The following is an 18,225-nucleotide window of genomic DNA, read 5'->3' on the forward strand; positions in this document are numbered from 1 at the left end:
CCACATGGGACTCTAAACCCACACTGGACTCTATTCACACTGGACTCTATCCACATACTGGACTCTGAACCCACACTGGACTCTAGCCACACTGGACTCTATCCACACACTGGACTCTATCCACACACTAGACTCTATCCACACACTGGACTCTATCCACACTGGACTCTATCCACACTGGACTCTATCCACACTGGACTCTATCCACACTGGACTCTAAACCCACACTGGACTCTAAACCCACACTGGACTCTAAACCCACACTGGACTCTAAACCCATCCTGGACTCTAAACCCACACTGGACTCTATCCACACACTGGACTCTATCCACACACTGGACTCTATCCACACTGGACTCTATCCACACTGGACTCTATCCACACTGGACTCTATCCACACTGGACTCTATCCACACACTGGACTCTATCCACACACTGGACTCTACCCACACACTGGACTCTACCCACACACTGGACTCTACCCAAACACTGGACTCTACCCAAACACTGGACTCTACCCACACACTGGACTCTACCCAAACACTGGACTCTACCCACACACTGGACTCTACCCACACACACTGGACTCTACCCACCCACTGGACTCTACCCACACACACTGGACTCTACCCACACACGGAACTCTACCCACACACTGGACTCTACCCACACATTGGACTCTACCCACACACTGGACTCTACCCACACACTGGACTCTACCCACACATTGGACTCTACCCACACACTCTCTCTCTCTCCCATACATTATCTATTATCTATCCTTTACCCCTACCTACAGTATACTACTACTGTCTCTTATCTATCCTTTACCCCTACCTACAGTATACTGCTGTTACTGTCTATTATCTATCCTTTACCCCTACCTACAGTATACTGCTGTTACTGTCTATTATCTATCCTTTACCCCTACCTACAGTACACTGCTGTTACTGTCTATTATCTATCCTTTACCCCTACCTACAGTATACTGCTGTTACTGTCTATTACCTATCCTTTACCCCTACCTACAGTATACTGCTGTTACTGTCTATTATCTATCCGTTACCCCTACCTACAGTATACTGCTGTTACTGTCTATTATCTATCCTGTTGTCTAGTCACTTTACCCCTACCTACAGTACACTGCTGTTACTGTCTATTATCTATCCTTTACCCCTACCTACAGTATACTGCTGTTACTGTCTATTATCTATCCTTTACCCCTACATACAGTATACTGCTGTTACTGTAAATTATCTATCCTTTACCACTACCTATATGTACACATCTACCTCAATGACCTCGTACGTCTGCACATGGACTCATGGACTCGTACGTCTGCACATGGACTCATGACCTCGTACGTCTGCACATGGACTCATGGACTCGTATGTCTGCACATGGACTCATGGACTCGTACGTCTGCACATGGACTCATGGACTCGTACGTCTGCACATGGACTCATGGACTCGTACGTCTGCACATGGACTCATGACCTCGTACGTCTGCACATGGACTCATGGACTCGTACGTCTGCACATGGACTCATGGACTCGTACGTCTGCACATGGACTCATGGACTCTTAAGTCTGCACATGGACTCATGACCTCGTACGTCTGCACATGGACTCATGGACTCTTACGTCTGCACATGGACTCATGGACTCGTACGTCTGCACATGGACTCATGGACTCTTACGTCTGCACATGGACTCATGGACTCGTACGTCTGCACATGGACTCATGGATTCTTACGTCTGCACATGGACTCATGACCTCGTACGTCTGCACATGGACTCATGGACTCGTACGTCTGCACATGGACTCATGGACTCGTACGTCTGCACATGGACTCATGGACTCGTACGTCTGCACATGGACTCATGACCTCGTACGTCTGCACATGGACTCATGAACTCGTACGTCTGCACATGGACTCATGGACTCGTACGTCTGCACATGGACTCATGACCTCGTACGTCTGCACATGGACTCATGACCTCGTACGTCTGCACATGGACTCATGACCTCGTACGTCTGCACATGGACTCATGGACTCGTACGTCTGCACATGGACTCATGGACTCGTACGTCTGCACATGGACTCATGACCTCGTACGTCTGCACATGGACTCATGAACTCGTACGTCTGCACATGGACTCATGGACTCGTACGTCTGCACATGGACTCATGACCTCGTACGTCTGCACATGGACTCATGACCTCGTACGTCTGCACATGGACTCATGGACTCGTACGTCTGCACATGGACTCATGACCTCGTATGTCTGCACATGGACTCATGGACTCTTACGTCTGCACATGGACTCATGGACTCGTACGTCTGCACATGGACTCATGAACTCGTACGTCTGCACATGGACTCATGACCTCGTACGTCTGCACATGGACTCATGGATTCGTACGTGTGCACATGGACTCATGGACTCTTACGTCTGCACATGGATTCATGGACTCTTACGTCTGCACATTGACTCATGAACTCATACGTCTGCACATGGACTCATGGACTCGTACGTCTGCACATGGACTCATGACCTCGTACGTCTGCACATGGACTCATGAACACGTACGTCTGCACATGGACTCATGACCTCGTACGTCTGCACATGGACTCATGACCTCGTACGTCTGCACATGGACTCATGGACTCGTACGTCTGCACATGGACTCATGACCTCGTACGTCTGCACATGGACTCATGGACTCTTACGTCTGCACATGGACTCATGGACTCGTACGTCTGCACATGGACTCATGAACTCGTACGTCTGCACATGGACTCATGACCTCGTACGTCTGCACATGGACTCATGGACTCTTACGTCTGCACATGGACTCATGGACTCGTACGTCTGCACATGGACTCATGACCTCGTACGTCTACACATGGACTCATGGACTCTTACGTCTGCACATGGACTCATGGACTCTTACGTCTGCACATGGACTCATGGACTCGTACGTCTGCACATGGACTCATGGACTCGTACGTCTGCACATGGACTCATGACCTCGTACGTCTGCACATGGACTCATGACCTCGTACGTCTGCACATGGACTCATGACCTCGTACGTCTGCACATGGACTCATGGACTCGTACGTCTGCACATGGACTCATGAACTCGTACGTCTGCACATGGACTCATGACCTCGTACGTCTGCACATGGACTCATGGACTCTTACGTCTGCACATGGACTCATGACCTCGTACGTCTGCACATGGACTCATGGACTCTTACGTCTGCACATGGACTCATGAACTCGTACGTCTGCACATGGACTCATGGACTCGTACGTCTGCACATGGACTCATGACCTCGTACGTCTGCACATGGACTCATGAACTCGTACGTCTGCACATGGACTCATGGACTCGTACGTCTGCACATGGACTCATGACCTCGTACGTCTGCACATGGACTCATGGACTCGTAAGTCTGCACATGGACTCATGAACTCGTACGTCTGCACATGGACTCATGAACTCGTACGTCTGCACATGGTACTGGTACTGCCTGCGTAGAGCCACGTTATATTTTTACTCCTTATTGTTATTTAATCCTCATGTCAGTATTTCTGTTTTTTTACGTCTTATTTTCTATTCTTTAACTCTGCATTGTTGGTAAAGGAACCTGTAAATAACAATTTCTCTGTTTGTTTGCACCCTGTTGTTTACCAAACATGTGACACATAACATTTGATTAGATTTTTCATGTTACCACGAGAAACATGTCTCCACGTTATCAGGTATCAGACCAGCTGCTGACAGATCAATAATGCTATGTTGTGCTGTGAGGGATGGAGGCTATGCTGCAGGACGTGACCGATCAGAGTGGAGGCTATGCTGCAGGACGTGACTGATCAGAGTGGAGGCTATGCTGCAGGACGTGACCGATCAGAGTGGAGGCTATGCTGCAGGACGTGACCGATCAGAGTGGAGGCTATGCTGCAGGACGTGACTGATCAGAGTGGAGGCTATGCTGCAGGACGTGACTGATCAGAGTGGAGGCTATGCTGCAGGACGTGACTGATCAGAGTGGAGGCTATGCTGCAGGACGTGACTGATCAGAGTGGAGGCTATGCTGCAGGACGTGACTGATCAGAGTGGAGGCTATGCTGCAGGACGTGACTGATCAGAGTGGAGGCTATGCTGCAGGACGTGACTGATCAGAGTGGAGGCTATGCTGCAGGACGTGACTGATCAGAGTGGAGGCTATGCTGCAGGATATGACTGATCAGAGTGAATACAGCAGAGACTCTATCTGTCACAGCTTAATTTAATCATGACTGCCAATGATATTTTGATATATTTAATATGACATGACTTATCATGGTCGCATCACGACTGAAAACATCTCTGTCTAATGTCTTGGATATAAATGTTAAGAAATACATCGTGGTAACAGTATATGTCTATGTTGAGAGTGACATTTAGTGTTTTATATGTTATGTAATTAAGTGGAGGTATGTACTGTTTGAGTGCGCGTGTTCGTGTGGTGTATTGTGTAGGGTGTGTGACTTTAAAAATATCCCACCCTTAAAATATGTTTACTAAGCCTGGTGGTGTGATGTATTTGGCTGCTTCTAGGAGTTAGGAGAGCCTCAGCCTCCGGCATGGTTGGATTCTGCAGATAAGCCCCGGTGCACGACCAGCCAATAGAATGAGAGAGAGTGGAGAGGGGGCGGGGTCGTGTAGAGGGAGCAAGACTCAGCAAAAGAGAGAGAGAGAGAGAGAGAGAGAAAGAGAGAGAGACGGAGAGAGAGAGAGTGGGAGAGAGAGAGAGAGAGAGGGAGAGAAAGAGAGAAAGAGAGAGAGAGAGAGAGAGAGAGAGAGAGAGAGAGAGAGAGAGAGAGAGAGAGAGAGGGAGAGAGAGAGAGAGCACAGTATGCCCTTGCCTCCCTCCTTCCTCTCTGTTATAAAACTGAAAGGAGACTGAAAAGAGGAACAGTAGAGCTGGAAAACAAAGAAAGACACTGAAAGAGTACGGCATAGAAAGGACAGGGAGAGAGAGACGGGGTAAAATAACAGGACGTGCGTGAAGAGAGAGAAAGCGAGACAAACAGAGCTCAGTGCAGCAGCATCACCACTTCCACCACCTCTCTTCCATAGCTACCTTTACCTCCTCCGTCCCTCCCTCCTCCTTTCTATACTCCATCTCCCCTGGTTCTCCCTCCTCCTCTCTGTACTCCATCTCCCCTGGTTCTCCCTCCTTTTCTCTGTACTCCATCTCCCCTGGTTCTCCCTCCTTCTCTCTGTACTCCATCTCCCCTGGTTCTCCCTCCTCCTCTCTGTACTCCATCTCCCCTGGTTCTCCCTCCTCCTTTCTGTACTCTGTGTCCTGGTTCTCCTCTTCTCTGTCTACTACTATTACCGACAGCAGGACCATGGATACAGGAAGCCCCAGGAAGATCCAGTTCACCATGCCTCTCCTGGACTCACACCTGGACCCAGAGGCTGCTGAACAGGTGAGAGAGAGGACTGGGGAAGGTACGGGAGGGCAGGGCAGGGCAGGGGGGGGGGGGGCAGAGAGGGCTAGGGTAGGGAAGGTGGGGCAGAGAGGGCTGGGGAGGGAAGGGGAGGGCAGGGCAGGGGGGGAGGCAGGGATAGCTAAGGAAAGGGAGGAAGGCAGGGGCAGGGAGGGCTGGGGAAGGTGGTGTAGGAGGCTTGGAGGGGGTGAGTGGGGACAGTCACACGGAGTGATGGTACAGGACCTTACAACAAGCTGTTAGGTTTCCTAGGTGACACTTACGGGATCAAAGAGTTACAGTTTTACCGGTGCTATTGCACTCAGTCTCCGATCTGAAAAGGCATAGGGACAGGTTCGGCATGGTGAAGGGTCACAGGGTTATGTAACCAGACTTTACAGCCTCTCAATAGTGTCCATTCTGAGAGCTGTAGAGACATTCAATGTGTTGGGATCAATTAGTTATGACACGGGACTTTGTAGCCCCTTTCAGAGCAGAGTCTTCTATTCCGTATAGGGCAAGGGACCTTTCGAAGGCTTTTACTGTGTTTCTGAAGCAAATAGTTGCAGTGATTTTCGTGCTATTACAGTTGCAGACTCCATGGTATCAGGAATTGTTTACGTGTGAAATTATACGTTGAATGTTCAAAGAACAGCTAACTTGTAATAATGTATTTTTTTATTCGGCATTGATCTTCTTTTTTTCTTCAAGTTTTGCTCTTTATTCAAGTCATATCAAATTGCATTGGTCACATACACATGGTTAGCAGATGTTAATGTGAGTGTAGGGAAATGCTTGTGCTTCTTAGATCTGACCGTGCAGCAGTATCTAACAGGTAATATCTAACAATTACAAAACAAAAACCCTAATATCTAACACATTCCACAACACAACCTAATACACACAATCTAGTAAAGGAATGAGATGAGAATGTATGAGTATAAAATATATGGATGAGCAGTGACAGAGCGGTTAATAGATAGTAAAGAATAGACAGTGAAGGATACGGTATACAGTATATACATATGAGATGAGTAATGTGAGATTGGTAAAAAAAAATATGTACAGTGGCATTATTAAAGTGACTAGTGTTCCATTTATTAACGTGGCCAATGAAATAAAGTCTGTTGGTAGGTAGCCACCTCTCTGTGCCATTGGTGGCTGTTTAACAATCTGATGGCCTTTTTCAATCTCTCTGTCCCAGCTTTGATGCACCTGTACAGACCTCACCTTCTGGATGGAAGCGGGGTGGACAGGTAGTGGGGTCAGGTGGTTATTGTCCTTGATGATGGCCTTCCTGTGACATCGGGTGCTGTAGGTGTCCTGGAGGGCAGGTAGTTTTCCCCCAGTGATGTGTTGTCCAGACCGCACCACCCTCTGGAGAGCACACACACCACTGGTACCAAGAGAGAACGGTTGGTTAACGGCTGGTTAACGGTTGGTTAACGGTTGGTTAACGGCTGGTTAACGGCTGGTTAACGGTTGGTTAACGGTTGGTTAACGGCTGGTTCCGGTTGGTTAACGGTTGTTTAACGGTTGGTTAACGGTTGGTTAACTGTCTCCCTGGACTATTTGTCCTCAGCTACAGTACCGGTTAAAAGTTTGGACACATCGACTCATTCAAGGATTTTTCTTAATTTTTTACTATTTTATACATTGTAGAATAATAGTGAAGACATCAAAACTATGAAATAACACATATGAAATTACATAGTAACCAAAAAAAAGAGTTAAAGAAAATCTAAATATATTTTATATTTCAGATTCTTCAAATTAGCCACTATTTGCTTTGATGACAGATTTGCACACTCTTGGCATTCTCTCAGGCAACATCGAGACTGAGTCATCTGACTAGTTAAGTATTGAGCGAGTCAATGGTACTTCCTGCTTTAGTTTTTGCTTGTATGCGGGAATCAGAAGAATAGAGTTATGGTCAAATTTGCCAAGTGGAGGGCGAAGGAGAGCTTTGTACACGTCTCTGTGTGTGGATTAAATTCCTCTGCTTGCACATGTAACATGCTGGTAGAAATTTATGTAAAACGGATTTAAGTTTCCCTGCATGAAATTCCCCAGCCACTAGGAGCGCTGCTTCTGGATTAGCATTTTAAAAGAATAGAATAGAAAATAATAGAGTAGAAAATAATAGAATAGAAAATAATAGAATAGAAAATAATAGAATAGAAAATAATAGAATAGAAAATAATAGAGTAGAAAATAATAGAATAGAAAATAATAGAGTAGAAAATAATAGAATAGAAAATAATAGAATAGAAAATAATAGAAAAGAACAAAAAATAATAGAACAGAATAGAAAATACTAGAATAGAATAGAATAGAAATAATAGAATAGAATAGAAAATAATATATTATAAAATAATAGAATAGAAAATAATAGAATAGAAAATAATAGAATGGAAAATAATAGAATAGAATAGAAAATAATAGAATAGAAAATACTAGAAAATAATAGAATAGAAAATAGAATATAACAAAAAATAATAGAACAGAATAGAACATAATAGAATAGAATAGAAAATAATATATTATAAAATAATAGAAAATAATAGAATAGAAAATAATAGAAGAGAAAATAATAGAATGGAAAATAATAGAATAGAATAGAAAATAATAGAATAGAAAATACTAGAATAGAAAATAATAGAATAGGAAACACTAGAATAGAAAATGACAGAATAGAATAGATAATGAAAGTAATAGAATAGAAAATACTAGAATATAATAGAAAATAATAGAATAGAAAATAATAGAATGGAAAATAACAGAATAGAATGGAAAATGATAGAATAGAATAGAACATAATAGAATAGAATATAAAATAATAGAATAGAGTAGAAAATAATTGAATATAAAATAATAGAATAGAGTAGAAAATAATAGAACATAAAATAATAGAATAGAATATAAAATAATAGAATAGAGTAGAAAATAATAGAATAGAAAATAATAGAATAGAATATAAAATAATAGAACAGAGTAGAAAATAATAGAATAGAAAATAATAGAATAGAATATAAAATTTTAGAATATAATTTAAAATAATAGAATAGAAAATACTAGAATAGAAAATAACAGAATAGAATAGAAAATGATAGAATAGAATATAAAATAATAGAATAGAATATAAAATAATAGAATAGAATATAATAGAATATAATATAAAACAATAGAATAGAGTAGAAAATAATAGAATATAAAATAATAGAATAGACTAGAAAATAATAGAATATAAAATAATAGAATAGAATATAAAATAATAGAATAGAAAATAATATAATATAATATAAAACAATAGAATAGAGTAGAAAATAATAGAATATAAAATAATAGAATAGACTAGAAAATAATAGAATATAAAATAATAGAATAGAATATAGAATAATAGAATAGAGTAGAAAATAATATAATAGAAAATAATATAATAGAAAATAATATAATAGAAAATAATATAATAGAAAATAATAGAATAGAAAATAATAGAATGTAATAGAATAGAATAGATGGCCATTCGGGACACGGAAGTTAATACTGCATATTGGGTCTTTGGGTGCCTCACTGTCTGGACTGGTGGTACTGTAGTGAAGGAGACATCCCATTTCTTCCATGTGATAAATATAACATGAATAAGACATAGAGAGTGTTTTCATTATGAATGAGAGAATGAGAGAGACGGATAACCAAAATAGAGCTACTCGACTTCATGCTGTCACATGCTGTCACATGCGGTCATGCTGACTCAGATGGAGCCGCTGGGACTTTACAGGGTGACAGTTATACAATAGTAGTAACAATGTTAGGCAGTGGCGACCCATCATTCAGGGCAGTATATCTGTTATTTGTGGGGGTTGCCTTCTTTTGCATGCTATTTTGGCGTTAACATGTGTCACATATCAGTTTGCAAACAATGTAAAAAAAGATCTAAAAATCTTTGAGTTAATAAAGCCTCCATACACACATGGTCTCTTTTTTTGCTTTCTTGAGTAAGGCAGCTCTAAAATGCAGATGTTTCAGCCTAGTTCAGTGGTTTCTGTGGTGGTGGGCCAGCCAGCGGAAAATATGGGTTGCTAATGTTCTCTAGTTGCGCTGTGATTGGCTTAGTGTTCTGTCACTCAATTGTGACACCACGTCACTGACAAATTTAAGGGTAGAGCTCAAGGTTATTGGCCACAGATAAAATTTGTTCAAATCACGTTATATCTACAGTAGCTTTGATTAGACTTTCAAAATCTTAGCTAGCAGTCATCATCATGAATCAAGTCATACAATCTACTGGCAAATCCATTTTAATCCTTGTCATATGAAGAGAAATGACAGATAAAACATATCGGTGCTTATCAGCTATTGGACATGAACATTACACAACAACAATAAGTGGTTTGGAATGAATCAGTGGCTAACTGCAAGCATTGCAAGGCAATCACTAGCCTGCTATTCAGTGGAGTGGGTGTGTAGTCCCAATTCTCAGTTTAAAGGTCTCCTTTCCAGGATTAAAATTATAAACACTCAACATTGGCCATGCTGCCAATCCAGCATGATTTGTGCAGGGCTCAAAACAACTATTGACTCAGAACTGGGAAATCTGACTTCAATGAGTTCAAGACACCTGGGAACGAGCTCCGACTGGGAAAATATGTTTCAAACGGTCATCCAACTCGGAATTCCAAGTCAGGAACTCTGTCCTCTTTCTAGAGCTTCGACCTGAAGATCACTGACGTTATAATTCCAAGTCAGGAACTCTGTCCTCTTTCTAGAGCTCCGACCAGAAGATCACTGACGTCATAATTCCAAGTCAGGAACTCTGGCCTCTTTCTAGAGCTCCGACCTGAAGATCACTGACATCGTAATTCCAAGTCAGGAACTCTGGCCTCTTTCTAGAGCTCCGACCTGAAGATCACTGACGTTATAATTCCAAGTCAGGAACTCTGGCCTCTTTCTAGAGCTCCGACCTGAAGATCACTGACGTCATCATGATTCAACCTTGTTTTTTTCAGAGTTCCCAGTTGTCTTGAAAGCACCATAAATCCAGAGAATGATTTATATGACACAGTTTGATGACAAGTTTCCTGTTTAAGTGAGCACAGCACAATAAGGTGAGTCCAAAAATGTACGTCACGTTCTGACCTTAGTTCCTTTGTTTTTGTCTTTGTTTTAGTATGGTCAGGGCGTGAGTTGGGGTGGGCAGTCTATGTTTGTTTTTCTATGTTGGTTTTTGAGTTCAGCCTAGTATGGTTCTCAATCAGAGGCAGCTGTCAATTGTTGTCCCTGATTGAGAATCATACTTAGGTAGCCTGGGTGTCACTTTTGGTTTGTGGGTGATTATTTTCCGTGTTTGTGTTTGTGCCACACGGGACTGTTTCCTTTGTTTCACGTTGTTATTTTGTATTTTGTAGTGTTCGTTTTTAAAAATATTAAAATGGACACATACCACACTGCAAATTGGTCCGATCTGTCTTCCTCCTCATCAGAGGAAGACGACGAACATTACAGTATTGTATGCTGCTACATAAATGATGTAATATATCAGGGAGCGCATTCGGAAAGTTTTCAGACCCCTTGACTTTTTCAACATTTTGTTTCGTTACAGCCTTAGTCTAAAATGAATAAAATAAAATAAATTCCTCATCAACCTACACACAGTACCCCATAATGACATCACAATACCCCATAATGACATCACAATACCCCATAATGACATCACAATACCCCATAATGACATCACAATACCCCATAATGACATCACAATACCCCATAATGACATCACAATACCCCATAATGACATCACAATACCCCATAATGACATCACAATACCCCATAATGACATCACAATAACCCATAATGACATCACAATACCCCATAATGACATCACAATAACCCATAATGACATCACAATACCCCATAATGACATCACAATACCCCATAATGACATCACAATACCCCATAATGACATCACAATACCCCATAATGACATCACAATACCCCATAATGACATCACAATACCCCATAATGACATCACAATACCCCATAATGACATCACAATACCCCATAATGACATCACAATACCCCATAATGACATCACAATAACCCATAATGACATCACAATACCCCATAATGACATCACAATACCCCATAATGACATCACAATACCCCATAATGACATCACAATACCCCATAATGACATCACAATACCCCATAATGACATCACAATACCCCATAATGACATCACAATACCCCATAATGACATCACAATACCCCATAATGACAATGTGAAAAAAGGTTTAATACATTATTGCAAATGTACTAAATACAAAAAAACATAAATACCTTATTTACGTAAGTATTCAGACCCTTTGCTATGGGACTTGAAATTGAGCTCACCACAGGTGCATCCTGTTTCTATCCTTGAGATGTTTCTACAACTTGATTGGAGTCCACCTGTGGTAAATTCAATTAATTGGACATGATTTGGAAAGGCACACACCTGTCTATATAAAGGTCCCACAGTTGACAGTGCATGTTAGAACAAAAACCAAGCCATGAGGTCAAAGGAATTGTCCTTAGAGCACCGAGACAGGATTGTGTTGAGGCACAGATCTGGAGAAGGGTACCAATAAATGTGTGCATCATTGAAGGTCCCCAAAAACACAGTGGCCTCCATCATTCTTAAATGGAAGAAGTTTGGAACCACCAACACTCTTCCTAGAGCTGGCCGCCCGGCCAAACTGATCAATCAAGGGAGAAGGGCCTTGGTCAGGGAGGTGATTAGAAGTAGTGTTAGGATAGATTAACAGTAGTGTTAGGATAGATTAACAGTAGTGTTAGGATAGATTAACAGTAGTGTTAGGATAGATTAACAGTAGTGTTAGGATAGATTAACAGTAGTGTTAGGATAGATTTACAGTATTGTTAGAATAGATTAGTAGTTGTTTTAGTGTAACGGATGTAAAATGGCTAGCTAGTTAGGGGTGGTGCGCGCTAATAGCGTTTCAATCGGTGAAGTCACTTGCTCTGAGACCTTGAAGTAGTGGCTCCCCTTGCTCTGTAAGGGCCGTGGCTTTTGTGGAGCGATGGGTAACGATGCTTCGAGGGTGACTGTTGATGAGGGTCCCTGGTTTGAGCCCAGGTTGGGTTGAGGAGAGGGACGGAAGCTATACTGTTACATTAGGATAGATTAACAGTAGTGTTAGGATAGATTAACAGTAGTGTTAGGCTAGATTAACAGTAGTGTTAGGCTAGATTAACAGTAGTTTTAGGATAGATTAACAGTAGTGTTAGGATAGATTATTAGTAGTGTTAGGATAGATTCATTTCTTTGGGATATGTGGGACGGTAGCGTCCCACCTCGACTACAGCCAGTGAAATTGCAGGGCGCCAAATTGAAAACAACAGAAATCTCATAATTAACATTCCTCAAACATACAAGTATTATACACCATTTTAAAGATAAACTTCTTGTTAATCCAGCCGCAGTGTCTGATTTCAAAAAGGTTTTACGGTAAAAGCACACCATGCAATCATGTTAGGTCAGCGCCTAGCCACAGAAAAACATACAGCCATTTTCCAACCAAGGAGAGGTGTCACAAAACTCAGAATTAGCATTATAAATATTTACTTACCTTTCATGATCTTCTTCGGAATCCCAGTTCCACAATAAATGTTTGTTTTGTTCGATGAAGTCCATAATTTATGTCCAAATACCTCCTTTTTGTTTGCGAGTTTAGTTCACAAATCCAAATTCACAAGGCGCAGGCACTTAGTTCAGACGAAAAGTCAAAATAGTTCCATTACAGTTCCTAGAAGCATGTCAAACGATGGATATAATCAATCTTGTTTTTATCATAAATCTTCAATAATATTCCAACCGGACAATTCCTTTGTCTTTAGAAATGAAAAGGAACGGAGCTCGCTCTCACGCCGCACGCGTGATTTATGGCATTCTGCCAGACCCGTGATTCAAACAACTCTTATTCGATCCCCCTTCATAGTAGAAGCCTGAAACAAAGTTATAAAGACTGTTTACATCTAGTGGAAGCCTTTGGAAGGGTTAGGATAGATTAACAGTAGTGTTAGGATAGATTAGTAGTAGTGCTAGGATAAATTAGTAGTAATGTTAGGATAGATTAGTAGCTGACAAACCTCCTGGCATTAACAACTTAGATGGAAAGCTACTGAGGATGGTAGCTGACTCTATAGCCAATCCTGTCTGTCGTATTTTTAATATGAGCCTAGAGGTAAGTCTTTGTCCTCAGTCCTGGAGGGAAGCCAAAGTAATTCCACTACCCAAGAATGGTAAAGGGGAATTTTACTGGTTCGAACAGCAGACCTATAAACTTGCTGCCAGCTCCTAGCAAACTGCTGGAAAGAATTGTGTTTGAAAAAATACAATGCTAATTCTCTGTAAACAAATTAACAACAGACTTTCAGCATGCTTATATAGAATGGCACTCAACATGTACTGACTTCACAGACAAAAATGATAAATTGATAAATTGATAATAAGATGAATTGTACTGTTAGACTTCAGTGCAGCTTTTAATATTATTGACCATAACATGTTGTTGAATAAACGTAAGTGCTATGGCTTTCAACCTCTGGTATATTGTGGATTCAGAGCTATCTATTCAATGGAGCTCAAAGGGTTTTCTTTAGTGGAAGCGTCTCTAATATCAAACATGTAAAGTGTGGTGTACCGCAGGGCAGCTCTCTGGGCCCTCTACTTTCACTAATGATCTGCCACTGGCATTAAACAACGCATGTGTGTCCATGTATGCTGAGGATTCAACCATATACGCATCAGCAACCACAGCTAATGAAGTCACAGATGTTTTTTATTTTTACTACCTTTATTTAACTAGGCAAGTCAGTTAAGAACAATTCTTATTTTCAATGATGGCCTAGGAACAGCAGGTTAACTGTCTTGTTCAGAGGCAGAACAACAGATTTTTCCCTTGTCAGCTCAGGGATTCAATCTTGTAACCTTTCTGTTACTAGTCCAATGCTCTAACCACTAGGCTACCTGCCTCCTCTAACCACTAGGCCACCCTGCCGCCCCTTGACGAAGAGTTGCAGTCTGTTTAGGAGTGGGTGGCCAGTAATAAACTGGTCCTGAACATCTCTAAAACTAAGAGCATTGTATTTGGTACAAATCATTCCTTATTAAGTGCTAGACCTCAGTCGAATCTGGTAATGAATGATGTGGCTGTTGAACAAGTTGAGGAGACTAAATTACTTGGTGTTACCTTAGAGTGTAAACTGTCATGGTCAAAACATATAGATTCAATGGTTGTAAAGATGGGGAGAGGTCTGTCCGTAATAAAGAGATGCTCTGCTTTTTTGACACCACACTCTAAAAAACAAGTTCTGCAGGCCCTAGCTTTGTCTAATCTTGATTATTGTCCAGTCGTGTGGTCCAGTGCTGCAAGTAAAGACCTAGTTAAGCTGCAGCTGGCCCAGAACAGAGTGGCACGTGTTGCTCTTCATTGTAATCAGAGGGCTGATATAAATACTATACATGCCATTCTCTCTTCGCTAAGAGTTGAGGAGAGACTGACTGCATCACTTCTTATTATAAGAAACAATGTGTTGAAAATCCCAAACTGATTGCATAGTCAACTTACACACAGCTCTGACACACACACTTATCCCACCAGACATGCCACTAGAGGTCTTTCCATAGTCCCCCAATCCAGAACAAATTCAAGAAAACATACAGTATTATATAGAGCCCTTAACCATTTCACAATCAACTTTTACCAGTTGATGTAGACACAAATAAAATATATTTTTTTTGATTACAATTTTTCTGAAATACGTGCATATATCGGTTTCACTTCAGGACCAGAGCAGATTGTGGATAAATACTTTTAAAAAATCTTTATAATACTAAAGACATGCATTTTTGGCAAATTCATTCAAATAAAATATGATATAGAATAGAAAGAATGACAGAATATCAACAATTCTCAATTGGAAAGTCTGGAGAATATATCTAAGGATAACCACAGGATAACCACAGATCATTTGGTGTAAATGCAGACGCTGAAGCGGAAAACAATTAGTTGGCATGTGGGAAGAGTCTGACTTCCGGAGAAATGTTAGTTAAAGACAAGTACATTTAAATTAAGACTACCAAGTGCCAAAAGCCTATTTAGAAGCAATCACAATCTCTTTAAAATAAGTTTATTAAATGTACTCCAGTATGTAACATTGTCTATGAAATGGGCTTTGAAATTCTGTGTAATTCAATGTAGCTTTGAAATGATCGATGTATGTCAATTTTAAAGTTGTTAAAAATAAGAAAATGTTTTATGATGGTAGTATGATAATCTATATAAACATTTTCGTTGTTTTAGATATTTGTATGTGTACTTTTTGAAAATACTAATATTAACGGACCAAAATACCAAGAATTCTCAAAATTGATAGGTAGTTGCAAAAAAATGTAATTTCAGCCAGTGGTGCTGAAAAGTATTTCTGCATTTCATTGTGGAGTGTCTCAGTGTGGAGCAGCAGAAGAATTACAGTGTCTCAGTGTGGAGCAGCAGAAGAATTACAGTGTCTCAGTGTGGAGCAGCAGCAGAATTACAGTGTTTCAGTGTGGAGCAGCAGCAGAATTACAGTGTCTCAGTGTGGAGCAGCAGCAGAATTACAGTGTCTCAGTGTGGAGCAGCAGCAGAATTACAGTGTTTCAGTGTGGAGCAGCAGCAGAATTACAGTGTCTCAGTGTGGAGCAGCAGAAGAATTACAGTGTCTCAGTGTGGAGCAGCAGCAGAATTACAGTGTTTCAGTGTGGAGCAGCAGCAGAATTACAGTGTCTCAGTGTGGAGCAGCAGAAGAATTACAGTGTCTCAGTGTGGAGCAGCAGAAGAATTACAGTGTCTCAGTGTGGAGCAGCAGCAGAATTACAGTGTCTCAGTGTGGAGCAGCAGCAGAATTACAGTGTCTCAGTGTGGAGCAGCAGAAGAATTACAGTGTCTCAGTGTGGAGCAGCAGCAGAATTACAGTGTTTCAGTGTGGAGCAGCAGCAGAATTACAGTGTCTCAGTGTGGAGCAGCAGCAGAATTACAGTGTTTCAGTGTGGAGCAGCAGCAGAATTACAGTGTCTCAGTGTGGAGCAGCAGAAGAATTACAGTGTCTCAGTGTGGAGCAGCAGCAGAATTACAGTGTCTCAGTGAGGAGCAGCAGGGGAATTACAGTGTTTCAGTGTCCGTTTCTGTTTTTCTGTGAGCCCTGTTGTACCTTGACATACCACAGTTTGATACTGTAGGTCAGGCTCTGGAGAGAAGCAGCATTCACTGTCCATCAAGCTATATTTCTAGGGGTGGAGTCCTGGGGATGGAGTCCTGGGGATGGGGTCCTGGGGGATGGAGTTCTGGGGATGGAGTCCTGGGGATGGAGTCCTGGGGATGGAGTTCTGGGGATGGAATTCTGGGGATGGGGTCCTGGGGGATAGAGTTCTGGAGGTTGGAGTCCTGGGGATGGGGTCCTGGGGGATGGAGTTCTGGTGGTTGGAGTCCTGTGGTTTGAAGTCCTGGGGATGGAGTCCTGGGGATAGAGTCCTGGGGGATGGAGTTCTGGGGATGGAGTTCTGGGAATGGAGTCCTGGGGATGAAGTTCTGGGGGATGGAGTACTGGGGATGGGGTTCTGGGGGATGGAGTTCTAGGGATGGAGTCCTGGGGATGGAGTCCTGGGGATGGAGTTCTGGGGATGGGGTCCTGGGGAAGGAGTTCTGGGGAAGGAGTTCTGGGGATGGAGTCCTGGGGATGGAGTTCTGGGGATGGAGTTCTGGGGATGGAGTTCTGGGGATGGAGTTCTGGGGATGGAGTCCTGGGGATGGAGTTCTGGGGATGGGGTCCTGGGGGATGGAGTCCCGGGGATGGAGTTCTGGGGATGGAGTCCTGGGGATGGAGTCCTGGGGATGGAGTTCTGGGGATGGAGTCCTGGGGATGGAGTTCTGGGGATGGAGTTCTGGGGATGGAGTCCTGGGGATGGAGTCCTGGGAGGGTGGAGTTAAAATGATGAATTGCTGCATTTATAGGTAATGTAACTCCATTAAGGACTTTGGTAGGCTTGAGTAAACGTCATCCCCATTATTCTGTATTTTATAAGCTGATATCTAGACATATCTTTGTCCCTAGCTGGGAACATTACAGTTAATTTCTATTGCTTCTGGGAGGCAGTTCTGGAAATATCAGGTCAGAGATACTGTGTTGGCTAAAGCACCACTCATCTGTCCTACATTTAAAAAGATTCTGGAAGCAAATCTGTTTTAGTAAGTTTGTATGGTTTTATTACTGTAACTGAAATGCATGCAAGTCCTCATGATCTATTCTTAGCATCTGCAATCCTGAGAGAAGCCAGGACCATATTACTAATATGTACAACATACTATGTCTCCTTTGACTGAAATTGTATTGCAACTGCACTTCCTGGTGCCCAGTAAAATATGGTTCTTGTTAATTGTAGGATACAGAAATATAGCCTGTGCAAATGTTGTATACGCTAATGTTATTTTGATATCTATACAGATAGGAATGAAGGTAAACCACAGTAGTGATAGTGTTGGATGTGTCTGAAGACTAGCTGCAGACTGCAGACTAGCCTTGTCCTCTGACAAACCTCCCTGTTGATTAACCTTGAGATGAATTTCAAATCAAATCAAACTTTATTTGTTACATGTGGTAGACTTTACTGTGAGAATGCTTACTTACCAGC

At 41.9% G+C, this 18,225-nt stretch overlaps 1 protein-coding gene across 2 annotated transcripts in view; it reads left to right on the top strand.

Annotated features, from left to right (window-relative positions):
* Window positions 1–5,294: 5,294 nt before the first annotated feature.
* The window catches only part of LOC109882877 (protein phosphatase 1 regulatory subunit 1A), a 60,118-nt gene continuing 47,187 nt past the window's right edge, over window positions 5,295–18,225 (top strand). For both annotated transcript variants that reach the window (XM_031820323.1, XM_031820905.1), the window contains exon 1: window positions 5,295–5,495. In XM_031820323.1, coding sequence (XP_031676183.1) covers window positions 5,415–5,495 — 81 coding nt within the window. In that variant the 5' untranslated portion in view covers window positions 5,295–5,414. The remainder of the gene's footprint in view (window positions 5,496–18,225) is intronic.

This window comes from Oncorhynchus kisutch, linkage group LG1 (assembly GCF_002021735.2).
Source record: "Oncorhynchus kisutch isolate 150728-3 linkage group LG1, Okis_V2, whole genome shotgun sequence".
Classification (NCBI taxonomy): Eukaryota; Metazoa; Chordata; class Actinopteri; order Salmoniformes; family Salmonidae; genus Oncorhynchus; species Oncorhynchus kisutch.